Source organism: Bactrocera tryoni, chromosome 2 (assembly GCF_016617805.1).
Source record: "Bactrocera tryoni isolate S06 chromosome 2, CSIRO_BtryS06_freeze2, whole genome shotgun sequence".
Classification (NCBI taxonomy): domain Eukaryota; kingdom Metazoa; phylum Arthropoda; class Insecta; order Diptera; family Tephritidae; genus Bactrocera; species Bactrocera tryoni.
The window spans coordinates 46,940,761-46,968,037 of NC_052500.1; the positions used below are offsets into that span (position 1 = coordinate 46,940,761).

Sequence of the window (27,277 nt, forward strand, 5' to 3'; positions counted from 1 at the left end):
GAGCACAATTAAATAATCAGTTGAGAAACCTTAATAGTTGATGTGAAGAGACTTATGGAAAATTTTTGTACATATGTATGTTTCAAATATAATATTTTTAATTCTCAATTTCCAATTAAAAATCATACTCCCAGAATATGATTCATGCGAAAAACAAAGTGCTGATATTACCTCTCTTTATCGAATTATGAGTGCTTCAAACATGTCATAAAGCAAAGAACGTGCTTATTATTTTTCCTATATACATATACAATATCAGGCACGTGTATTAAATTATCTAATAGTGGTTTTCAAAATTTTTATCGCTTGGCAACTTCTCATTCAACTGCAGACATCATTATGTGATATCTATTAGTAGTAACTTATGCTGAAACTAATTTATTAGTTGAAGTGTGTTGGACTATATAGTCGCCTATTGAACCACTATATCTTGAAAATTCTTCATTACCTCTCAACCGGCTTATCAAATTTATATACATGTGTATGTACATAAAAAGTATACGAAAACAAAAAAAGAACGTTAACTTCAGTTGCACCGACGCTATAATACCCTCCACAAATGCAAAAAAATGTCATACAAGATTTTTATCGGACAGTTTGTATGGTAGCTATATTGTATATTGGTGCGATGTAAATACATAAATATGTATATTTATACCCCGAACAGGGTATATTAAGTTTGCCACGAAGTTTGTAACACCCAGAAGGGGTGATCAGTATGTTGAGTTGAGTCGATTTAGCCGTGTCCGTCTGTCTGTATATAAACGAACAAAACCCTCAGTTTTTAAGATATTTTTTTGAAATTTTGTAAACGTCATTTTCTCTTCAAGAAGCTGCTCATGTGTGTAAACTGCCGATATCGGACCACTATAACATATAGTTGCCATGCAAACTGAACGATCGAAATCAAGTTCTTGTATGAAAAACTTTCACATTTGACAATGTATCTTCACAAAAGTTGGCACAGCTTATTTTCTAAGATAATGTAATATACGAAGAAATTGTTCAGATCGGTTTACTATAGCATATAGCTGCAATACAAACTAAACGATCCGAATCTAGTGCTGCTATGGAAAACTTTTACATTTCACAAGTTATATTCACGAAATTTTGTATAGATTATTTTCTAAGGCAGCAATGTAATCTCCGAAGAAGTTGTTCAGATCGGAATCAAATACTTGCATGGGAAACTTTCTCATTTGACGATATATCTTCACGAAATTTGGTATGAGTTATTGTTCATAGAAATAATGTACTATTGGAAGAAATTGTTCAGATCGGCTCACTATAGCGTATAGCTGCCACACAAACCGAACGATCGGAATCAAGGGCTTGTATGGAAAACTTTCGCATTTGACGTGGTATCTTCACGAAATTTGACATGGATTACTGCTTAAGGTAATAATATAATCTCCGAAAGAAACAAATTGCATATAGCTTCCATAGATTTACTTAAACACATAGTTACTAAAAGAAATGCTTCTGTGAAGGGTATATTAGCTTCGATGCAGCCGAAGTTAACATTTTTTCTTGTGTTGTAGAGATTTTAGTTTTGCCTTGAGCAATAATCTTAGCCGAGTTTCGTGCAAACATCTTCCCAAATGAATAATTTCTCCATACAAGAACGGACGATTACTACGTACTACAGCTACATGCTATAATTGCCCAATATCGGCATTTCCGACATATAAGCAGCTTCTTTTATAGAAAAGGAGGTGTGCGAAATTTCAGATCGATGTCTCAAAAACTGAGAGACTAGTTCTCATATACATACATATACAGAGAGACGAACAGCTGCTACCAGATTTTATAAATAAATAAATAAAAAATCAAAAAAATTTACGCTGGAACTTGTTTAGTTTATTTTTACTTTAATAGTGGCACATAAGTACTTTTAGAAAGTCAATAACATCATCCCATTGTTGCATCATTGAAGATTAGATGTAAATTGAAGCAGGTAAATATTTCTTTGTCTGACCTCTTAGAATAACGTTAATTGCCTTCGAATCATCGTGTACGCATATTACGTGCTAATATAAATATTGACGTTCAAAATCAGAGTTCTATAAATACTTGTAAGAATTCTAATGAAAAAGATGAACAACAAAAAAATAAATTTATTCAAATGTAGTAGTTAGTCCAGAACGTATGATGGGTATCATCAACGCGTAACCGCAACTTCAAACACTATTGTGTTGGTTAGCCAACAATTTTTTCTTGATTTCCCAGAAAATAGCTTAGCATTAGCACTAAAATACTGAATATGCATTTTTATACTGTCGCAACAGAGAATGTAGCAGTTTTGTTCACCTAACGATTGTGTGTAACAGTTAGAACTAATCGAGTTATATATATTTATATAAGTATATGTATCTACATACATATGTATGACAGTATATCAGAATGACGAAACGAGTTGAATTCCAGTGGACTGTCTGCCTTTTGCTCCGTGCAGGTTGTAACTTAAGTAAAACATTAGGTTGGTTGATGAAATTTGGGACATGAGTTCCTTGGCATAATAATTTGGTATTATAGAAAACCAAGCTCCAAATTAAGAGACAAAACAATGAGGGTCCCGATATGTGAAGGGGCGTCTGTGGTTCATGCGTTTTCAAAAGGTGGGCGGGCCTAATAAGTTTAAAATACATACTTACACATACAATCACAAACTTTTAAGGGGAAAGCCTGCTTTAGAAGCTTCAAAAAATCGATTATTTTTTTTTTGCTTAAATCTCTTTAGAATTAATGTAAGAATGTGCCCCCAAAGTTTTAGGTGGGAATTCGAAATATTTTCGAAGCTAGAAGGGCAATAGTGACCGAGCGTCATATAGCAGATATATGAGCGATTGGGCAGAAAAAAAAACTAAACGTTGTATGGAAAAAGTTTATTATCCTTAGCATAAATTATCTTCTATTTAAACTAAAAACAACTTAGAAAAGTCAAGTTTGAACATATTTTTAAACAACGTGAAGTAAATTTTTTTTTGTCAGAAACCACTTTTTTTAATTTTTAAAATTTTACACTTTTTTTTTAGAATTTTTTTAGTTTAACTAGCAGATAAATTATTAAAAAATATGAATCTCTTTGAATTTTTTGTTTCCGATAGAAATTGCGACCTGCGCCCTGCCCGCCGTCCGGCAATAGCACATGCAAGATGCTTCGGGCAATTGCTTCCTAAAGGCAGAATATCAAAGATTTCGTATCCAAAAAATTTGTGAATGATGTTTAAATATAATACAATAAACCCAAGAAATTTCGCTTTAATCAATTATTTCTTTTCCTCCCGTAAAAATCCTCAAAAAAATCGATTCTTTGAAGCCTCTAAAGTAGGCTCCTCCCTTAAAGCTATATTAATCAAACAAGCTGTGGGTGAATCCCATCGACATCTTCATAATACTTTCCGAAATAAATAAATATGTCAGAAACATTCAATTTCACATCTTTCATGATACACAAGCGTCTGTTGTTGTTGTAACGGTTAACTAGTTTCCGTTAGGGTGGTAAGTTCAGAAAAGTTGTCATCAAGGCCATCTAAAGGTTGGCCCAGGAAAAGTGCTTTTTCTACGACATTCGACCATAGGAAGAGGGGTGTCAAATGTGCAACACGCGACCAAGTTGCATCAAGATATTTTAATTTTTACTCTCTCCAGACATCGAGAATTCAATACGTCTTGTCATCATTATAATTGTGATATATGTACATACATACAACTTACACACCACAGATAAGTGAACAAAACTGATATACTCTGATTATCGATTTTCGGGAATTAATTTTTCATTGAAAATGATAAAAACTTTTACTAGTAGACAATAGGCAAGTATTAGTCCACTTTTGTGTTTATTAATAAATAATTATTTTTTCGAAATTCTTTTCACACGAAGTTCAGTTTTTAATTATGATAAAATGTGACATATTTATTAGGTCAAGGTAAATAATATTTGAAAGCAAAAAAAAATCATGGTGGGTTGAAACCAATTGGAAAAGAAAGATAAAATAAAAAACATATGAAAGAAACAATAATTTACGGGCTTAACTCGGTTTCTGACAAAACTACGAGTCCTATAGAAAAAAGTTAAATATGTTAAGTTAATGATTAGATCTACAACTTTTAATTATACACATTTTTCACATAACCTCAAAATGTTGGTATCCTGTGCAGAAATAAAAATCTTTCACTAAATTTGGTGTAAATAAGTAACCTGTATGTAGTGAACGATTTTTTTTTTTGTTAAATTCTCTTTTTTCTGTTAACTTAAAAAAAATAGATTTTACCGTGTGAAATTTCCGCAAAAAATGCAAAAACAAAAAAAAAAAACACTTACCCAAGTTGAATAATCATTGATGCAAAGCATTATCTCAAAATTTTGTTGACGTGAACTTGAAACAAAGAAATTTGAAATAACACATAACTAACCACATAAGGTTTTTGGATGACGTTTATTATAATTACTACAAGTTTTCAAAAATAATTTGCAATGTCACTTATATTAGTGATGCATATGAAATTGCTTATCAAAACACTTTGTAATTTACAGTCAAAAATTAACATCCCCAAAATGGAATCATTTCAAAGGAATTCGCTTGCGCTGGAAGGATAAAATTCGTTTAAACAATGTAATTTGGCGATGCTGGCACATGCAATGTAAGTTATATTATTATTACATACATACATAGATATAAACAAGGTTGTTTTGCAAAAATAAAACATATAATTTATGTAAATATCTTTATTCTTTATTTGCGCTGATAATGATAACGCAAACCCTACGAGGGTATATATATTTCAGTATGATATTAGGTAGTTATTGTAAATGGTGCTTTTGATAAACCAAAATAAATATTTCTGCTAATCTCCTGGCTAAATACCTTATTTTTTATCAGCCTTGTTTATCTTTGTGTAATATTTTGACATAAGATAGACGATAACAAGAAACATATGCATGTTAGATGTACATATTTTGTATGTACCTCAAAGTTAACATATCTAATATCATAGATATAAAAGGTGCGTTCCAAAGTAAACAGGACTTTTTGAATCTAGCGCCCCCTGCTGGCGCCATCTATAAGTCGACTGGTGCGTTAGAATCTGCTATCTTTATCGATTGTCCAGTGAGACTGAACGTGACATTTCATCGATTGGAAGTTATTGCCAGTATGTTTGTGTTATCGGTGCGAAAATGGGCTTCGAACAAAGAGCCAACATTAAATTTTGTTTTAAAATTGGTAAAACTTTTACCTAAACGTTTCAATTGATGAAAAATAAACCGTGGCAGAGTGCATGAGTGGTTTCAACGTTTTCAAAGTGGTCGTGAGGACATACATGACGATCAACATGTGGGCCAATTAAAATCGGTGATCACCGGAAATTCCATCGAAACTGTGCGTTAATTCATCAAAAATCAGCCGAAATCATCATTGTAATTCATGGAAATGGAATTGAACATCTCCAAAACATCGATTTATCGCATTTTGACCGAACATTTGGGCTTACGAAAGGTGTGTGCACGGTTTGTTCGGCACAATTCGACTGACGACCAAAAACTGCTCAGAATCCAACATCATCGATCGACGCTTGTGACCAATTATTTTTACTAAAAATCACATTTTAACTATTAACCACTCCCCGTATTCACCTGATATGGCACCGTGCGACTTCTTCCTTTTCGAAAAAATGCATTTTCCCATGAAAGGAAAAGGAAAGCAGATGTAGAGGCCATTCGAAAGGCTTGCACCGGCATACTGGCGGCCATACCGGCCAACGAGCTAAAAAACTCGTTCGACATGCTTTTGGACCGTGCAAAAAGCTGTATTGAAGCAGAAGGAGACTATCTATGTACATACATACATATATGTATATGTAAATAAAAATGAATCGCCAAAATGTATGTACGCACATAACTCAATAACGCCTGGACCAATTTGGCCAATTCTTTTTCTTAAATGTTCGTTGAAGTTCAAAGATGGTTTTTACGGCGAGAAAAATTCGAATAATTTGCGGAAAACCCCTAAAACAGCCTTTTTCTTTTCCCCATACAAACGTTACATACATACATACATATATGTATATGTACATATGTATATAAAAATGAATGTTTGTTTGTTAGTAACACTAAGAGAACGGTTGATGAAATTTTTAAAGGTTGTTTGTTGTGGATCGGGAAAGGTTTAGAAACAAATACCTTTCCAAAAAGTAACATTTTTCATTCACATTTTTTTCAATTTTCGTTTGTTTTGTTTTTCAATATTTTGATTTGTAAATTATTTGAATCGTTCAATTGCGGTCGCTTGCTTTTTTATTCCGGGTATCCAAAGGAAAAATTATTGAAAATTATTCAGTGAAAACTTTATGTGTGTTTCAGACGAAGTGATCAATTACTGATTGAAATTTGTTACGAAGCCACGAAGAGGTCGCGCTAATATTTGTCGGCGTTGTTTTTGCCATCAACGTATGGCAGCCCAAAGAAAGGCAAGAAAAACTCCCAAAATGCGATGACATACGTGCGGAATTATGGATCGCGGTCAATCAGCTAGCGATCGTAACGATATCACAGCACGACTTTTTAAACAATAGCTGCGATGTTTGACGGTCTTTATCTTGAAGCAACCTTTTGTATATATTCATATATATGCTGTTAGATGTTGAATGTATTCTGTTGCGTGTTGCCGCACGCACACATTCTTCTTTGGATGCGGATGGTGATTACACCAGATCAAATTGATGAAATCATTTCAGCGGAAATTCCTGATTCAGAGATAGATCCAGAATTATATGAAGTGGTGAAAACCAATATGGTTCATGGACTTTGGGAACCTTACAATCCCACTTTGGTTTGTATGTCTGACAATTAATGCACGAAACACTACTCATGTGCTTTTCTTTCGGAAACGGAAATGGGTAATGATGGATATTCACTGTATCGGCGTCGCTCACCAGACGACAATGGCAGAACATTTAGCATTTAGAGGCGTGAATATCGACGTTAACAACACATGGATCGTACCATATTCGCCACTTTTGTCTAATTCACATTCAAAACTCATGTCAATGTTGAATATTGCAGATTGGTAAAATCGATCAAATACGTTTGCAAGTACGTCACCAAAGAAAGCAACATGGCGGTTATTGGCCGTGAACAATATGAGATCAGCAGTATCAAATGGGTCGATATGTGAACCGCAATAAAGCGCTTTGTAGGATATTTACTTTTGCAATTCATGAAAGTTTTCCGACTGTTGTGCGTCTCGCGGTTCAACTTCATTTAAGTCATTGCGTATTGTGAATGGTACAGTGTGTGAAACTTTTTGAGAAGCATGCCAGCAGTTGCGTTTGTTGGAACATGCTAATCATTGGAAACAGACGAAGGACAATGCAATAGTTACTTCGCATGCCACTGAAATTCGCATAGTTTTCGCGAAGATCATTTCGACATATCAGCCTTCAAATTCGCGTTAATTATGGGATACGAAAAAATTACATTGCCGACGACATTTTACATTGTATTCGCTAAGAATTGGAAATGGGCAAATTTCGGTTGATACTTCCAGTGGTTTAATATCGATTTCACATCCCTTTTGTCAATTCACTTCAACAGAATTTGAACTCATCACGAATGTTTATCCGCACATTGGCAAAATTATCGTAACTGCAATTGCTTGACTGCACGCGCAATTTTAGTTGCCAAAAATACCGATGTTAATGACTTAAACTGGAAAATTCAAAGTCAAATTTCGGGAGGAGCTCATATAAATCGATCGATCGTCTTGACAAGAAAGACGAAACCGTAAATTAACCAGTGGAATTTCCAAATTCTTTGGAGAGCCTTGGTATGCCCCAGCATCATTTGGTTCATTTGTAATGGAACCCGACTGATTATGACGCAATTATCGAATACAAGGGACAGCCATTTCATTTCAAACGTATTCAATTTCCAGGGAAAATTGGCCAGATATACAATGTGGCGTGTTGACGAGTTGGAAACCCATCTTCTTTGTATATTTACGCACCAGAACAGAAATCAAAAAAATTATGTTTATTAAGCTGCGTTACATTAAAAAAATGTAGAAAAATCGAAAATAAATCATTTTCGACACAATATAATTTCAACTTTTTTTCATTTCAAAGCATATAATTTCACGCAGGACAACGGCTGCGGGGTCAGCTAGTTTTGAATAAAATAAATTGATTTTGTCAAAAAACCATTTGTTATGTTTTTTTTTAAGTCCTGTTTACTTTGGAACGCAACTTGTAGTTCACCATCGACACGTTGTGTTTTTTTTTTTTAATAAAATTAAACCCTCAGCTTGCATATTCTTTCATTATATTATAATAATAAGATTTTCACTCCTGACAGGTAGTTTTTATACCTTTCTAGAAAAGCATTCTTGACAGAAACTTAAAATATGGAGAACAAAATATATTGCAGCCTATTTCATTGGCTAAAAACAATTACTTCATTAAGTAATAATCACCAATTTACCAATTTAGTATTTGAGCGGAAATTTTTGAGTTAATCTGGCTTACCACAAAAACGAATTTTATCAACATCCTGTTTTTTGTCCATTGCCCAAATCGAATTGCGTCCACCTTTCTTTTTTTCACTTTGGTTTTGCAGAATGATTTATATTTGCATTTTTGTGTTTTACATTTAATTTATTATTAGAATATTTGTTTGCAAAATTTTTAAAAACCTAAGTAACAGGTTCCAAAGGGCTAGCGATAGTACATATACATACATATATTAAAAACTTATTAATTACGGACTGAAGGGTTGAAGTCGGGATTGCTCAATTATCGATTTAATGGACTGCTTCAATTCACTCATATTTCTGGGCTTTGTTTTGTACACTTCTTGCTTGATAAACCCCAATAAAAAAGTCTGGGGCAGTCAGGTCAGTTGATCTTGGGGGACAGCGGAAAGTGGAGTTTCTTGATATTAATTTGTTTTCAAATATTCGTTGAAGCTCCGCAATAACCGGTCTGGCTTTGTGTGCATTTGTTCCATCTGGCTGGAATCTAACGCTATTGACGGGGATACGTCTTCGGCGCAGTAATGGGTAAAAAAAAACTCATTCAACATCTTTAAAAAACAGTGCCCATTGTCACTGTTGTCTTCAAAGAAGCACAGTGATTCGTTCTGGATGAAGTTCCATTAAGTGGATTATTTCTGTATTTGATTCACTCCATATACTTCAATTTTGCTTGTTTATAATCCCGTTTAGTTCAAAATGAACGTCATCCGACATAAACCGGCAATTTATCAAGTTGTCTTCTTCGGCCATTTCAATAATTTTTGGTAAAATTACAGACGAATAGGCAAATCCAAAGCGTTTAACTGGCTTGCTATTTGAACTTTGTCCCGTAGCAAGATTAAACCATTATGAATTATCCGATGTAATGACCGTCTGCTAACTCGCAAGTTGCGGCGATAACTTGCGAGTCGAAGCTCTTCGATTTGCCTGAATTGACGATGCAACAGCTGCTATATTTTCTTGAACACGAACATACGGATCTCGATGGTACGGTATTTTTGCGACACTTCCAGGTTCAGCATCTTCATAATGGTCCATCTACTCGGGGGAGTGCCGCCAAAAGCATGTCTGAATTCGCTTTAAACGGAAATGACGGACAGCAAAGCATAGTACCGCTGCACTATGCCAATCATTCATTTAAAAAAAAATTAATAATAACGTGCCAAATAAAAATAAAAGTAAGAGAGTACGCAGATAAAAATTATTAGAGTTTATTTTTATAGCACGATTCGTGCGCCACCCTGTATAAAAAATTTTCCATACCAGGACAAGATTATGATCTGTCCGATTGTGTGGCACTATATGACATAGTGGTCTGATATCAGCGGTTCCGATAAATGAACTGCTACTTTCGGTATAAAAGGCTGTGTGACAGATAGATAATTCGTGGCACCCTGTTCAAGGTATAATTAAAACAAAGAATCATCTTATCAGTTCTAAAATGAAGTTAAATCTCGAGTAGTCTTTTCGTTTAATTTTCGAGATAAACTCAGCAATGGAAAATGTCAAATAACCATAAATATTACAGTTATATAATATTAAAAGCCTCAATCAAGTGCCTTCACCTAAAAAATGTAAAACATTTTATTATTTTTTCCACGTGATTTAACTTAATTATTTCTTTATGCTGTTATCAATTGCTATTCTTAGCCAATTTGACAAAAACTTAACCAGACTTTTTTCCAATCGAAACAAATTATCTTTCATGGTGGCTCTCAATAGTCGAAAAAATTACAAATTCACAACTACATTTTATAGTTAAGAAATTCAAGACCGGTTATATTTTCCGAAAGAAGGATTCCTTTCGATACAAAATTGTTTTGTATATACTATACATTACACAACTAAAAAGTAAACAAACTTCAATGCCATAAATACCAATTTTATCAGAGAGTTAGACTTAGTTACAAAAATGTTTATTAAGTCAAAATTGAATTCTATAACCTTGTTATATGTTTAACTATGTTGTTGCAATATACTTTTTCTGTAATTATAGTGAAGAAAATTATTTAAATAACTTGGTTTCCAGGAAACACGCCTTAGTCATTATACGTTGCAGCGCACTGAATTGACATAAATGCATAGCCACTTTGTGAAAACACTAACATTTTTTAACTCGATTTGTTTTTAGTTAGTTATAATTTTCGTTTGGCGGCGATGAAATAGAATTTTAGAGGCAGTCATTGTGCAAACTCAAGTTTTGCATTTAATACTCTGTTTGTTTATGTACAACTATATATACAAGTACAGTGCTGAGTACAAAATATGCAAACATGTATTATTCGAATACTATGCATTATTTCTAACTCGTTTTATATGCTCTTAATAGAACTATGTTTTTAAGTAGTAGAAACATTTATTATTATTGGTCTCTCGATTTAATTAATTTTCTAAATTTAAATTACTTTCCTGGCAAGAAGTTGTAAAAGATGGCTATGAAATCAAATGAGAATATAAAGATGAGATAGTTCTCAATACGTTCCTAGGTTGTGTTTGTTCTAGAACTATACTCTCTACAATATTCCCCAACTTTGGAAAATTTATTAATTTTTTAATGGTTAATACTGACATTTAAAAAAAGGTATCATAATCAGACTTCGGCAAAGTCAAATATGTAAGTGCAATATGAAATTATAATTCCATTAAAATTTGCGAGAACTGACAATAAATTGAACACTTATAATATGTAAGAACCTTGATTAAAATTACCCCAGGTTAGGTTATTAAAAACCACAATTCATGCTAGATTTCTTAGAAATAAAATTTTCCATATTTAATCCCAACATCTTGGATTAAAAATATAATTTTCTATTTTTAATTCAAGTTTGAGATTAAAAATTAAGTGTTTAATTATTTTTATATAGAATATATTTGTCTTTTCTTTTATATTGGTACGGAGATTTTGACTTCTCTATACTCCATATATATTAGTAGATCTACCCAGGCGTTGTTGTGACTATGGTACATACTATTACCATAAACTATTTGGAATGTAAAATTAATTTTGAAAATGGTTAACACAAATATGTGTCAATGGACAAATAATAATGGAATTTTCCTCAAAATAATAATAATAGTATTATTTTTTTGAATTTTGAAACATTTAATTTTTCTATAACGAATGATCTATATATTTTTATTCGTATTTGTACATTTATTACAGCGAAAATATTACCATATCTCTTAACTTAAAAAGCTACATATTAAATATGCTCATCACTGTAGTGTTAGGTGAGTTATCGTGTCTCTTGAAGTACGAGCATTATATATGTGTATCTACTTTGTACGAAAAGAGTCTAATATAAATATACAATTTAGTAGTCTGAAGTAGATATACTTATACATTATATAAAAATCGTTTCTAATCATATCCATTGCAATCGTAATACTTTGCGAGATTATTACTGGCTTAGACGTTTGTGATTTAACTCCATATACCACATTTGTTATCTCTTTGCAGTCATACTGAAGCGTAGGACACCCGTGTGCCAGTTTGCATCACCATTGGACGTTGACATCCATAGCAACCCGCAGGCAAGTGCTTAAAATTAATTTGTATATATTATACACAAGTACATATAAATACATACATTCATAAACATGCTTTCTGTTAATACATAAAAAAGCACGATCGTGAAGCCATCGATCTGTCATTCGGTTTATTGTCTATCATAAATCCATATCAATCATTTCAATTTTCTATATTAAAAATGGAGTACATTTCTTTTTGGATTGCGTCGCCGCTGTCGAAACGAATGCGGACAAAAATGAAACTCAGATAAGAAGCAATGCTATACGCACCCGAAAATGCCAAGGTCACGTGTTGTTTAATATACGGTCTTTGAATTATATTGAAACTTTATTTTTTTTATTGATTGCTCATATTATATTGATAATAGTTCTAGGCACAATTTTTACTAAATTGTATAAATAAATTTAATATTTTCTTATTGCAGGCGGTTGTTTTAGAAGGGAAATATTGGAAACGTCAAACCACCGTTATCAAAGCAGAATACAGGAAATGGCGGAAAAATTCGAAATCTAAAACTGCTGGTTGCCTCACTTATGATACGGTAAGCAGTGATTTACTTATGGTACTTAAAGATAGCATTATGAATAGTAGTATTGATTATTGAGTGTTACACTATGAAAAGTTTATTATGATATTGATGTCACAGCGAATCACCTTTATTTCGGTGCTTGTACTTATTTCATACTTTTATATTATTTGCGGTTACTTTCACTAAATTACTGAATTTGTAATATTAGATGTAAGTAGTATATACAGCTGTTGACAGGTAATTAGATACGACACCTATTTTGAAGTAAATGATGTTATTTTCCAATAAATCACGTATATTTATTGTATTTTCACTTATTTTATTGAAATCTATGTTAAACTTAAACTCCAATAGTAAAAAATTTGTTTAAAATTCGTTTTTGTTTTAAGGTTTTTGACAAAAACATGTGGAATCAACGATTTGAGTGCGACAACTAATTAGAAACGATAATATTTTATCAACAAAAAATAATGATATTACAACTGAACTTGCTTACTTTCAGTTAGTATTTTGTTGGTTATCTCTTTTACTTTAATATTGCTTCACATCGATTCCACATTAGACTAATCTAATCTAAATTCATCACAAAGAACATCCATATTTGGGATATTTTTGGTGCATATGGCTCTTTTAACATCACCCAAAGATGTTCTATAGGTTTTAAGTCTAGACTGGACGATTCCCACTCTAAAATACTGATAGAATTTTCATTAGAAAACTTTTGTGTCAACTAAGACGCATGCTTTGAATTCTTATCTTCCTTATAACAGGCAAATTTTCCTCAGCCCATGGCAAAATGACATTTCATTCATGATCATTTTTAAGGAGTAGACCAACACCATTCCAGATAAAACATCCCCACACCATGATTGATCCTCCACCATACTCACCTCTGCGTGAAACATAGTGAGGATTAAATTCTTGAATTATTGGATGGCAGATATACCTTCGACCATCAGGTCTTTAGCGATTAATTTTTGTTACATGTTAGACCAATAAGAGTTGGCAAAGTCTACGCGTCGTTTCTACGAATTTTAGTCAGAAGTGGGTTTCTGCGTGCTGCCCTGCAGTGAAGTCCAGTATTTGGACATTGTATTCGTCTTGAATTTCACGCAGAATGTCGTGGAACTTTTTTTTTGGGTCTCTTCGGGAGACAGTAGTAATGCTGCGCTATATTTCTGTTGAAGTTTTTCGGGTTTTTTCTTTGCGTGCAATATTAAAAATAGAATTAAAATTCGGTATATGCTTAAGGACATTCAAAACAATTTTTTTTGAGCATTTGACCTTATTTTTTTGCACGTCTTTCCAGACCGACGAAGGTCAAAAATGTAGCTGCGAAGGGTGGGTGTACAACTGCAGCTTTTCTTCATTAAAAAACTTGAATAATACATATTAATATATTTTAAACTAAAACTTTGAAATACATCCTTACCAGAAATCGATAATATTGCTAATAAAAATTAGCACCAGAAGAAATTTTAATCCTTTAAAAAACTATTTCTAATGAGCTGTTAATTAACCTTCTAAATATATCGCAACGCATTTAATATTTAGGAAACAATTAAAAGAACTTTAACTTCACAACTACAAAACAGAGTAAATTTAGTAGTAAATAGAGTAACACGAACAATGCAAGACTTTAAGGAATATAAATAATGGTATATCAAAATTTTTTTATCATTACAATTACAAAAAATCGAAACACAAATTTCAACTTCATTATTTTAAAAATTTAAAAAAAAAAAATTTTAATCTGATAGCAAAGTTAAGCAGCTAACATGACTGCTAATGTCGTTCAATGGAATTACCCATAATACAAATTATTTATACAGTATCAACACTCTGATAAATAATGTTGTTTTGATAAAAAAAAGTCGATCTTCAGTTCTCCTTTTAATAAATTTTTCATTTATCTTTGAGTACCTATTTTTAAAATGGTTGTTATGATTTAGGATAGATAATACATTTATATTTATACCCTAAGCAGAGTATATTAAGTTTGCCAAGAAGTTTGTAATACCCAGAAAGAAACGAAGGGAACTTATATGTAATCAGTTTTTGAGGTATCAATACCAGACTTTGCACCTTTGGTGGAAATTGCCGATATCGGACCACTGTAACATATACATAAATATCTTTTATACCTTTGTATGCCATAGGAAATGCACATGGAAATGTCTTACACCTTCGGTGTAGCCGAAGTTAAAGTTTTGATTTTTAGCTTTTTTTCTGTCTCACTGCGCTGTGCATAACTGGAGCTTTAAGAATAACTCCGGTAGCTCTTGAACTGGTACTAATCCTACCACCTGTAGACCACTTCGTTGAATGCTGCGCAGAAAATCGGCGGAACGACAAGTAGCTGTAGGAGAATTTGCATATAGAACCTTCGGGCATAGCTCGGTGGGTAATGGCGGTTGGGCAAACATCGACTACATGACTCCATTTTTCAACTGGGAAAGAAGGTTCAGGTTCAAGGTGCGGGAGTTAGGCATAAGGCAACCTAATAAGTTGCCGGACCTCTGCAGTATACTTCAAGCTGAGGTTTCTGCTATTGCGAAAGTAGCGGAGCTGGCCTCTAATGCACCTGCTGGCAATTCCAGAGTCAACATATACGTAGACAGTCAAGCAGCAAAGTTACCTCGTACCGCATATCGGCCAGAAGTGTCTTGGGAAACAGGGCAGTGGTAGAAAGTGTTGCCAGAAGTAAGCAACTTTAATTCTGCTGGCGGCCCCACGGTATGATAAACTGGAGGAGGTATCGGTAGTAAAGCCACAGAGTCTGTTAAAATTCACGTTATTCGTCGTCAAGAACGGATGACTGCTTCTCTGGAACCTAGGAACTGAACTTCATCCGGTATCGCAAAGGACCAAAACTAGTCTATGCGTAGCTTATTGGCCTCCCAGTTTAATCTAACCTACATCATGTAATAAAAATAATATCTTTTCACTTTGGTTTAGTTTTTATTTGTTTGAATTTGTTTTGTTTTTAAGGAGTTTTCAATATCTGTAAATTGCACTAAAATCATAATATAGGTAATAATCGCAGTTAAAAGCTGTAGGATTAGAAATAACATAAGATTAATACACAAAATGCAACCAATTTGAAATGAAGACCAAACCTTGAACAAAGCGCTGCGGTCCAGTTGAAAAAATCCATAAGCCGTCAATATCGGTTTCTTACGTATATTTTTCATCAAAAATTTATCCACCTAATATAAAAAAGTATTTTTGAAATAATTTTTACGATTAGTAATGTTCATATTACAGGACGTTTAAAAATATTTGTATACCGTGTTAGATAATGGTATGGTCTCGTGATATTTATTTTTAACACTAAACGGGTTATATCTAAGATACATTTCTGCCTAATTTTTTAACTACATATTAAGTTTAAGTTTCAGGTTTTTCATAAGAAGAGTCATTGCTCTCTTGAATTTTGCACCATAATCATAATAATTTATAAATTTTAATCACCATTTTGTCCAGTCCAGTTCCAGTGTGCGGAATTTTTGCAAGAATTTTGACGGTCTCGTTCGCCTAAAAATAGATATACATACATATAAATTTTATCAAATTGCTACGTCATTATATTTATATCACAGTACTTTTTTTTAGTCTTGAAATATTATATGAGTATAAAAACTAAAAAAAAAACTTTAAATTTATCATTTTATTTTTAAAATCACTAATATATGTATAATATAATATCCTCCTATCGACCGTGGTAGAAGAACTGGAATTTGAATAATAGACTTTGAAAAGACTGGTTGGTCAATGCTTTCCTCAACATATTAATCTATGTATATATACATTTTGGGATCGCCGAACAACTGCATGAATATTTGGGCTCCCTAATCACAGGAAAACCTACTAAGATTCCTCCGTATACGAGGTGTGTTCAAAAAGTATCGCGAATTTTGTGTTTTTTCAAAAATTATTTATTTATTCATGAATATCTATTTTGTCCCCTTCAAAGTAATCCCCATGAGATATTATACACTTGTGCCAACGGTTTTTCCAATCTTCGAAGCACTTCAAAAAATCATTTTTTTTTATCTTCTTCAGCTCCTCCTTCGATGCCGTCTTTATCTCGTCAAGAGAAGCGTAACGTCGTCCTTTCATGGGCCTCTTCAGTTTAGGGAACAAGAAAAAGTCACAGGGGGCCAGATCTGGGGAATACGGTGGGTGCGGCATCATTAGCATCCGCGCACTTAATTTCGTTTTTCACACAAAATTTGATACAGGTTATTTGATCCATTTTTTTGAATATGTAAAAATCGAAGACGATCCAAAACACGTGCAAGCAAAGCAGCTGTCAACAATTAAATGAACATTCAAAATGGCCGAGCTTGTCGGCATAAGTGAGAGACATGAGTACCAACATAACGCCACAAAAAATTCGAAATTCGAATATACGTAACCCGCGAAAATTCAAAATTCGCCATACTTTTTGAACACACCTCGTAATATAATAAGCTATATTTTATATTCTTATTAAATGAACTATTATACCCATATTTTAATATATACTTCTTTCCATAAACCTACCACCTTCATCCGTATAATATGATCTTATAAGATATCTTTTATATTCTTAATAATTTAACTAATATACCTGTATTTTAATATGTACTTTATTCCATAAATTTACCACGCTTTGGTTTTTCGAAATATGTATATAGTATTTTCTTTAACTCCTTGGTTGGTACCAAAGGCCGAAATGTTTTTCGAAATACTGAACATTTTCTCTCAACGATTCTATCATATTTTCCACTTTAATGGCATGCAAGGCATTTTAGTTTCGTTCATTATTATTAATTTACATAATTAAACATAAATTCGAGTTGAAGTCACAAATTTGAATTCACAAATATATCTATATCTACGAGAAACGAAAATGCCTAGCTCTCACTTATAATAAGAAATAATTAAATTACCTACTGGATTTTGTTTCAAAATCGAAATGAATTAAAAATTCATTCGAAAAATTTTTAAAATGATTTTCAAATTTTAATCTGGACAAAAACATATTCGATGTCAGTTTGACTTTCAAACCAAATCAGAATATGAAACACACTTTTGTAGATATTTTTAACAATGCACAATCAAAAAAATGTTTATATCTTTTTATTATTTGCGGCACCAAATTTGACAAGAATACTTTGCTAAAGTCTTAAAAAATTTTAAATATCGTGAGTTATTCCTTAGCTGTCCAAATTTTACATACATAGGTAATTATGAGTAAATAAAACCTTGCCTTAAGTCGTCAGACTAATGCCCGGTTTCACTTTCCATACCTAAGTTGTGCCCAAATAAAATCTTAGCTAAGCATTGTTGCAGACTGAGTAATCGTTTGCGTTTCACAGTCAATGCTTAGTTTCTATAAAATTTTATTATGATATATACATAGCAACGTTATGGACAACATATTACAATTGTCATCCATAAAAATATGTTTGAAATATTTAAATTATAACAGACAATACATAAATTTGCGACGAAAGTTTTATCGAAAATGGATGAAAACAACAAAATAAACCCCGAATTTCACCGCTAGCGAGTCGGAGCAGCTATTGGAACTGGTGGAAATCCCAATCCGATTCCATATTTTTTCACAAAAAATAATTTCTTATTTCTTATTCTTCTATTGACAAATAACTGAAAATTCAAAACAATTCAAAACAAAACTCAGCTGTTACCTAAGCACTGCTTAAGTCTTCCATTTTCAGCACTTAAGCATAACCTAAGGATGAACTGTAAAACACTATTTTCCTGTTTTATCCTAAACACAACTTAAGTATGGACTGTGAAACCGGGCATAACACTAGTTCTGTTCTAACAATCATTCCTCATTGCAAATATATAAAGTTAAAAAATGTTAAAGAAGTTTTTTCCAGGGACAGAAAATAACAGTTATTTCATAATTTTTGACCAAAAAAATCATTAAAGAGGAAGGGTCAGATTATATGATGTAGAAATAACAAAATTTCGTTTTTTGAGGACTGCACAAATACATAAGAAAAATTTAACTTGATTTGTTTTGGTCATTTCCTCATAATTGTCCCTGATTTTTTCAAAATTTTACCTCAGCATTGATTGTATTTGCCGCCATGGCTTGTATTAGGATCAGCAGCGGTGGCAGCACCCAAATCAGAGCTGTGCAGCAATATTCCAGAAATACAATGTTGAATGCAATGTTCAAACTTATCATTTTCAGCACAAATGCTGGGAATGAGGGTAATACGGAGAGAACATAACTAGTTTCCAACAGCATAGGCACACCATACACTTGACGCATGTGTTTACATGCCAGTGAAATCAACTCAGCACGCCATATCAAAAGTTCATGTAATTTTAAACGGACCGCGATTTTCGATTTTATTAAATGAATTTCGATCGCCAGCAGTCTTTTATTGTAGGCAGCCAAGATATGACACAACACATGGACGATATAAATATACGTAGATATCATTATGAAACAATACGTTGGGCGAATTGTCAAAACAAATGAAAGGCAAAGAATCAGCCAAAATGGCAGATTATGCATCCAAATAGAATTGAGTAGATTAATCTCGAATACTACAAAAATTACTATATGAAAAATTAAGGTCCACCGAACACACCGATCTATGTGAAAATCACCTGCTAAAAATGTTTCACTATAAACACAGATATGTTTATAAATCACATTTAACATTTCAATTCCAGTATTTCTTGACACAAAAATGTAAATACTCTGAAAGAGTTGTAGAACTGTAGCTGCAATAATTTGTACGAGGAAGAATGTGTTCGCCGTTTTGAAATCAGCATACATATTTAAATCACCACTGAATGCTAAATGTATGCTAATCAGAAGACAACACTCCATCATAATCAGTGTTAGCGTGGTTATGCTCAGCGCGATAATTAGATCGCGTGCGGTAGAGACAAATTTCTTATTATCCGGCGAAAAACTGGCCGGACAAATGCCAACCAAACGCATGAGTGGCAAGTAAATTTGCCAATACTTAAATGCCGCCATTCTAAACGTTACTAAACTTACGTCTCAACCAACCAAATGTGTACATATGCTGTAAATGACTAATTAGTTAATTGACGCTAACAATTCTATTTAATCAAATATATGGGTTTACACAACTTAGATCTGTTGTGGTCATGCCACGAATGGCAGTCAATATTAATAGCCTTAAATAAGCACGGACGTCGAAGGTTTCGCTGAGCCGAAAGTTACGAAATTTCCATTGTTATTGTTCATTGTATTTGAAATACTCTTGTCGTTAAGGGTACAACAAGGCCTAACTAGATATCTATTTCTACCGGCTAAAATGCGCTAAATCTTCAAAAACAAGGCTCTCTTCTAAGGCATTTTCATTTTATGTTATTGTACCTACAAGGTGCGTTCCAAAGTAAACAGGACTTAAAAAACCAAAACGAAACAAATGGTTTTTCGGCAAAATCAATTTATTTTATTCAAAATAGTCTCCTGCTTCAATACAGCTTTTTGCATGGTCCAAAAGCATGTCGAACGAGTGTTTTAGCTCGTTGGCCGGTATGGCCGCCAGTATGTTGGTGTTTGAATGGCCTCTACGTCTGCATAACGCTTTCCTTTCTCGAGCAAATGCATTTTTCCGAAAAGGAAGAAGTCGCACGGTGGCATATCAGGTGAATACGTGGAGTGGTTAATGGTTAAAATGTGATTTTTGGTCAAATAATCGGTTACAAGCGTCGATCGATGAGACGGCGCATTATCGTGCAACAAACGCCAACTTTCATCTTCGCGATATTCGGGCCGAACACGTCGAATACGGCGCACCAAACGCTTCAAAACTCCAAGGTATAATACCGCATTAACGTTTTGGCTGGGTGGAACAAGTTCTTTGTAGACAATACCCTTGGAATTAGCATTGTCTTCACTTTTGACTTCTCCATGCGCGATTTTTTGGGTTTCGGCTCGTCCGGTGCCTTCCATCCAGCACTCTGGCGTTTCGTTTCGGGATCATATTGGAAACACCACATTTCGTAACCAGTCACAATATTGTAAAGAAAGTTTTTGTCCTTTTTGACCTCTTTAATGATGTCCTTCGAATGTTGGATTCTGAGCAATTTTTGGTCGTCAGTCAATTTGTGCGGAACAAACCGCGATAAATCGATGTTTTGGAGATGTTAAATTCCATTTCCATGAATTTCAATGATGATTTCGGCTGATTTTTTATGAATTCACGCACAGTTTCGACGGAATTTCCGGTAATCACGGATTTTGATTGGCTCACATGTTGATCGTCATTTAAGTCCTCACGACCACTTTGAAAATGTTGAAACCACTCATTTCATCAATTGAAACATTTCGGTAAAAGTTTTACCAGTTTTAAAACAAAATTTAATGTTGGCTCTTTGTTCGAAGCTCATTTTCGCACCGATAACACAAACATACTGACACTTAAAACGTAATAACTTATCTTCCAATCGATGAAATATCATGAAATTCTCACTGAACAATCGATATAAATAGCAGATTCTAACGCACCAGTCGACATATAGATGGCGCCACCAGGGGGCGCTAGTTTCAAAAAGTCCTGTTTACTTTGGAACACACCTTGTATATACGGTTCAGCGAAGGAGAAAGGGATTCGATAAAAATATATATAGGATATATTTTAAATCACATTTTTTATCCATTTGACCTTTATTTAATTTCTCTCTTCCGCACCCAACTTCAAGTCGTTAAGCGATGTAAATATGCCGATTTGTTCGGCAAAGAAACCACTTTTTTTTAGAGTCAGAGAGTATTTAATTGACAGTTTTCAGTGTCATGTTAATTGAATTTCATATTTAACAAGCAATAATGCTATGCATATTTCGAGAACCGGGGCATAGAAAAGTACATATGTATGTATGCTTGTCGTCCAATGTGTTTAATTATATTCCAATTTTATATCTTGTAATTAGTTGCACTTATTGTTCCATTAAATTGAATCTAAGTGTACTACGTGGGCTGTTATTTGTGTTTACAATATAATCAAGTTTTGAAAAAAACAATGTTTTCAGATAAGAAATATGACGTTAATGCTAACCAATGGCTTCATCTCCAGCTTATTCAATGAACAAGTATTGTATTCCTGAATTTCAATATTTAATATGACCGATAAATTACAGAAATTACGCTATGAATGAGACGGTTCGAATTATAAAGTCATATTTTTATTCAAAAAAACGAAAGAATATTGGTGGAAACTCTCGTCAAATCCGATTTTTTGCTATGTTGTGTTGATTAAAAGGAGAAATCGTTATTTTTTTACTCTCTATCTGGCAAGCAATGATGGCAAGATGAATCATTGATCCACGCATTTTTAAAGCAAATCAATAAATGGTTATTTATCCATCAATACAGGAGTCTGTCAAATGATCACCTAAGTCATGTGATTTAAATCTGTTACACTATATTTTGTCCGGTTATGATGCAAAATTGGTCCGAAATATTGGACTTTATAGTACACAGTCGTGGTTACCATACGTCCGCAATTCTGTTTAAACACTAAGGGCCATTTTCTCAATATCTAGCAGCCATCTGTCAGTTAAATTCTGGTTAACTTAACCAAGACACCTTCTTTCGGTAAAGAACCTTTTTTTTAACCAGAACTTTACTGACGGATTGCTGCGAAGTATCATAAAATTATCCAACTTTCCTCATATTTCTAAGCTTCTAAAATACCCTACAGTTTTTTAGTTTTAATAGAAGACTATATTATACACCAGTGATTCTAATTCGCATTCCTAAAATTCGATGTATAAATGTATAATATTTGTCAAGCTTGGATTTATACATTGCGATAAAATTAAATATATATTGTTTCTTAACCGTTCACTAACTTACCTGACCCGGTATGTTACTGCCCAGAAGCATCATACACAAAAATATGACAGAGGGCAATGCGAAAGATACCGATTGAGCTATGCAATAAATTTTTTCTAAATATCCCTCCATGAGGCCTGTATACATCCCATACACAATGAAGGTTATATCGAGCGTCGATATAAACGTAATGAGCACAAAAATAACACCGTAACTTTTACTTATATATTCAGTGCAGATAAATAGTATGTTGTCATAGATTTCTAAACAATTTTGAATATTGTCCAAATATATATCGGTAATACGCAAACGTCTTTGGAACGTGATCATCGTAATAAAAGTGTTAAGGGTAATCAAGTGTCCAGCTATGATTTGAACGATGCAAATATAAATCGATAATATGAACGACAGTATAAAAAAGTATATTTGAAATATTAGCCAAGGTATATGCAGGCACGTTTCTCTGAATGTACTCGGTACCGAAAATCTGTTCCATAAGAAGAAGGTGTTAAGAGCACTTGCTCCCATAACGGCCACCATCATAACTAGCTGGTAAAGGCCAACTTTTCGTGTGGCAATACCGGATAATTCTTCCGTTAAATGAATGCAATAGTTTAGTATGTGCAAGTGAAAGCGACGAAGCGTAAAAATCCATGCATTTATCAATAATTGCACTAACATTGCACCGAAAACCAGTAAGTTCCAGTAGTTGTTTTCGATATAATTATTTTTCGTACTGAAGAACGACTCTCTTCTTGTTATCAAAATTGCCATCGATAGCGTATATATGCATTGTAAGTTCCAATGCATCAATTGAAACTTCCATCCAGTCTGCAACACATATTTATTTTCCTTCTGGCAATAGCCAATTGGTATTATTCCCAGACAACGCAGCAAAATAGTGTAGAATCGAAGAACTCGCACAATATTCAAAACCGGCATAATTAACACGGTATACATATGTGTTTATGTACGTAAGGAAAAATTTATATGACCACTCGATTTGAAGTACGCGTATAGAAATGTTTTTCATATTTATGGACTCGCCAGTGTTACGTAATTACTGCCTACTTACGCACTTATTGTTGTTGATTTAGGGATAATACTAGGCTTGTTTGTAATACAATCTAATACAAAAATATTTACACCCAATATACAGTATTTGTGAATATCGCAGCTATGATGAATGGACATTAGGGTGGCTACGGGTGAAAGTATTTTATTTCCCTTATTAATATTGTTCAATTGACAAGTTCAAAATTGTCCTGATATTTAGAAACTTAGTGTACAGTTCAGTTCAAACTTTTTGAGTTGCGTGAAGGATTAAATATGCGAAAATATGATCGTGCAACAGAATAAAAATATATGAAGTCCGTAATTTATTATTCAAGCCACGTTCTCGAATGAATACAATTCAAAGCATTTAAACATGGTTAAATCAATTGAACTCGTCACACTGATCATTATACCCTGAAATAAACGTGTAAGACCCTCTAATATATCTTTATATAATATATAAAAGAAAGTCGTGTTAGTCACACTATTTATAACTCAAGAACGGCTGAACCGATTTTGCTGAAAATTGGTGGGGAGGTAGCTTAGAACCAGGGGACGGACATAGGATAAAGGTCAATACAATTCAGAAATACCAAAATTATATTTTTAATTATTAGCATGTCTTCAAACTTCATGTAAGAATCATTTGAGAATTTTATTACTTCAAAAAAAGAAATAAATAAAAAAATAACAACACAGAGCTAATGCTGGAGACCGTTAATTTTCGTATGCATACATACTTAGTATTTGTGTTATAGTTTTCTGGGAAAAGCTGTTAAAAATAATCGTCAGTTTCTCGTTATATCATTAATTGTTCTCCTTTTTTTTGACACCTAAGCCCCCTTTCCATAGACCAGGTCACATATACAGAAATATTTTCGAAGTAATGAAGTATATGCGCACAATTTCAAACTGACCCTTCCTCAAAACTAATAAAATTCCTTAATATTGCGAATGGTAGAATAGAACTTCAACCAAATATGCAGTGCTATGAATCATAACTGGCTCAGTAATCAATCGATGGCTATTATACCACGTTCATCCCAAAAGACTGATGCCAAAACCTTGCCAACCATCTTTTTCGTCTTTCCACGCTTGAGGACTGATTCATAATGTGCAGTCCAGTAGGCTGACTGTCGATTGAAATACAAGGTGCGTTCCAAAGTAAACAGGAAAACCGAACAAATGGGTTTTTCGGCAAAATCAATTTATTTTATTCAAAATAGTCTTCTTCTTCTGCTTCAATACAGCTTTTTGCACAGTCCAAAAGCATGGCGAACGAGTGGTTTAGCTCGTTAGCTGGTATGGCCACCAGTATACCGGTGCAAGCCTTTTGAATGGCCTCTACGTCTGTACAACGCTTTCCTTTCATGGACTAATGTATTTTTCCTAAAAGAAGTCGCACAGTACCACATCAGGTGAATACGTGGAGTGGTTAATGGTTAAAATGTGATTTTTGGTCAAAATAATCGGTCACAAGCGTCGATCGATGATGTTGGACTATGAGCAGTTTTTGGTCGTCAGTCGATTTGTGCGGAACAAACCGTGCACACACCTTTCGTAAGCCCAAATTTTCGGTCAAAATGCGATAAATCGATGTTTTGGAGATGTTCAATTCCATTTCCATGAATTTCAATGATGATTTCGGCTGATTTTTGATGAATTCACCCACAGTTTCGATGGAATTTCCGGTGATCACGGATTTTGATTGGCCCACATGTTGATCGTCATTTATGTTCTCACTACCACTTTGAAAACGCCACCAGGGGGCGCTAGATTCAGAAGTCCTGTTTACTTTGGAATGCACCTTGTATATAAATGAGCAGCTTGAACAGCTTAGTCGATTTAGGCATAGCCGGTTATCCGACCGTATATGCGCCTGCTTGTATATAAGCGAACGAGTCACTCAGTTTTTGAGATATCGATTATTTTCACACGTCACCCACTAAAAAGCCGATTCCTTATATGGAAAACTTTTTTATTTGACAAAAATTCTTCATGAAATTTGGCATGGATTATTGTATAACTGTACTAAAAAATGATCGATCAAAATCAAGTTCTTGTGTTTAATCTTTTGTTTGTGTGAAGAATATTCTAGCTTCGGTGCATTTTTTTACTTATAAATTTGTTATGGGGTGGGGTCTCCAACGTATCTTTCTGAGTGCTAAAAACTTCGAACCAAACTTAATACACCCTGTATAAAATGTACAAATATGATATATTTTATGAAATTAATTAAACTCTATTCTCTGCCAATCTACTAAAAAGAGCTTTCCCTATTTTCGTTTTGTCTGCTCAGATTTATTCTTTTGAGCATAAGTAAGTCAATGGAAAGTCGTTATCTGATACATACGTATACCATGATTTATTCATTATAGTCTAAGTAACCAACTCAATAAAAATTATGTTATTTTCATTTATTGATACTTCATTAAACCGTTATTTATGTTTTTGTATTCGTAGAAAAGTGAATTCGACTTTTTGGAATGGTCTCCATTGAACGATCGCATGTTAATGATACCCGATGATTGGACAAATGACACACTGTTCTCTTCAATTAATGGACCATTTCCATTTCCAGATCCTCGTGAAATAGGCATGTTTCGTAGATATTAAAATAAATGAGTTTGTTTGTTAATATTCATTACACTTTTTAGCACGTGGTGCGGGAATCGCTGATTTTATACAACCTGGCCTTGGCTCTCTTCAGCCGAACATTGACGATATCGATCTGACGATTGATGGTAAGCATATGCACTATACCTACATAATTATTAATTTCTATTTATCACTAAGCTTTATTCTTCTCAGAGCTGTTGCAGCCGAATCGGCTCCCGCCAGTGCCAGAGGAAGGCACTGATGAAATGCTTAAAAATGTAGAATATAACCTTTCAGCAATCATGGGTATTTCTTCAATAAGTCCATATATATATTATAGTATAATTCAGCCAAATATTGCCTTCATAGGTTCTGATCAGCTAGAGTCAAATAGTATGGTTGGTGTGGTTGGTGGTAACAATTCGAATACACTACCTGTGAACGATGATGCCAATATGTTAGACTTAAATGCGCCACTTGATTCGATACAGTTTCAATCGTCAATGGTTCCACGTTATCCAACACCATTATCTCGTGAAAATAGTAATAGTCAATTAATGAACACCTCGGGATCTACTCAAGCGCAGACAATTAACTCTGTGGACGCCATTATGACCGATGATCATACGGGAACCGTAGGGGTTAATGATGGGTTAGGTTCCCCCGCCTCTGCAGCATCAGCTTCGTCATCTATGCGAATTCACTCCAAGCATTTTCCGGCAACAAGTGAAGGTGTTTCAAACAACCGATCCACAGGGAATGAATTTCCAAACAAAAGTGTGATGAAAGGGCGAATTTCCAAAAACTCACAAAGGATATTTAGGTAAATAAAATTTTATAATAGGCCAGTGCAAAAGCCTTTGCAAGTGGTAAAAAGTCAAAAAATATAACATTAGGTTGGCACCCATTGCAAAAAGAAGATAAAATAACAAAAATGAAAGGAAAAATAACTTATGGGTGATACATTGTAATATAATACTTAGAAAATCCAAAAAATTGGCTATCTTAATTTCTAACATATATTTTGAGATAATAAAAAAGTTATAAATAGAATATTTGTTGAAATATATTTTAAACGCTTTTAACCCCTAAAAATTCAACCACTACCAACCCTTTTCTTGTTATTTTATCTTTCTTTAGCAGTGGGTTTCACCCCATTATTTTGTTTTTTTTTTTTC

The 27,277-nt window shown here is 33.6% G+C and overlaps 2 protein-coding genes across 8 annotated transcripts in view; one reads left to right on the forward strand and one right to left on the reverse strand.

The window, feature by feature from the left end:
• LOC120768978 (carbohydrate-responsive element-binding protein) overlaps positions 1–27,277 on the forward strand; it is a 35,462-nt gene that overhangs the window by 4,259 nt on the left and 3,926 nt on the right. For 3 of the 5 annotated variants that reach the window (XM_040095781.1, XM_040095779.1, XM_040095780.1), the window contains 7 exons: positions 4,541–4,647; positions 11,995–12,068; positions 12,491–12,607; positions 25,965–26,097; positions 26,159–26,245; positions 26,298–26,405; positions 26,469–26,922. In XM_040095781.1, the coding sequence (XP_039951715.1) occupies positions 4,541–4,647; positions 11,995–12,068; positions 12,491–12,607; positions 25,965–26,097; positions 26,159–26,245; positions 26,298–26,405; positions 26,469–26,922 (1,080 nt within the window). Of the gene's footprint in view, positions 1–4,540; positions 4,648–11,994; positions 12,069–12,168; positions 12,350–12,490; positions 12,608–25,964; positions 26,098–26,158; positions 26,246–26,297; positions 26,406–26,468; positions 26,923–27,277 lie in introns of those variants that run through there. The other 2 variants (XM_040095782.1, XM_040095783.1) reach the window with 2 other exon arrangements.
• The window catches only part of LOC120768982 (plasmanylethanolamine desaturase-like), a 56,180-nt gene continuing 44,392 nt past the window's right edge, over positions 15,490–27,277 (reverse strand). The window contains exons 1-4 of one of the 3 annotated variants that reach the window (XM_040095793.1): positions 22,467–23,459; positions 16,070–16,132; positions 15,715–15,804; positions 15,490–15,648 (exon numbers count right to left, since the gene is read on the reverse strand). In XM_040095793.1, coding sequence (XP_039951727.1) covers positions 15,550–15,648; positions 15,715–15,804; positions 16,070–16,132; positions 22,467–23,405 — 1,191 coding nt within the window. In that variant the 5' untranslated portion in view covers positions 23,406–23,459 and the 3' untranslated portion in view covers positions 15,490–15,549. Of the gene's footprint in view, positions 15,649–15,714; positions 15,805–16,069; positions 16,133–18,680; positions 19,228–22,466; positions 23,460–27,277 lie in introns of those variants that run through there. The other 2 variants (XM_040095800.1, XM_040095795.1) reach the window with 2 other exon arrangements.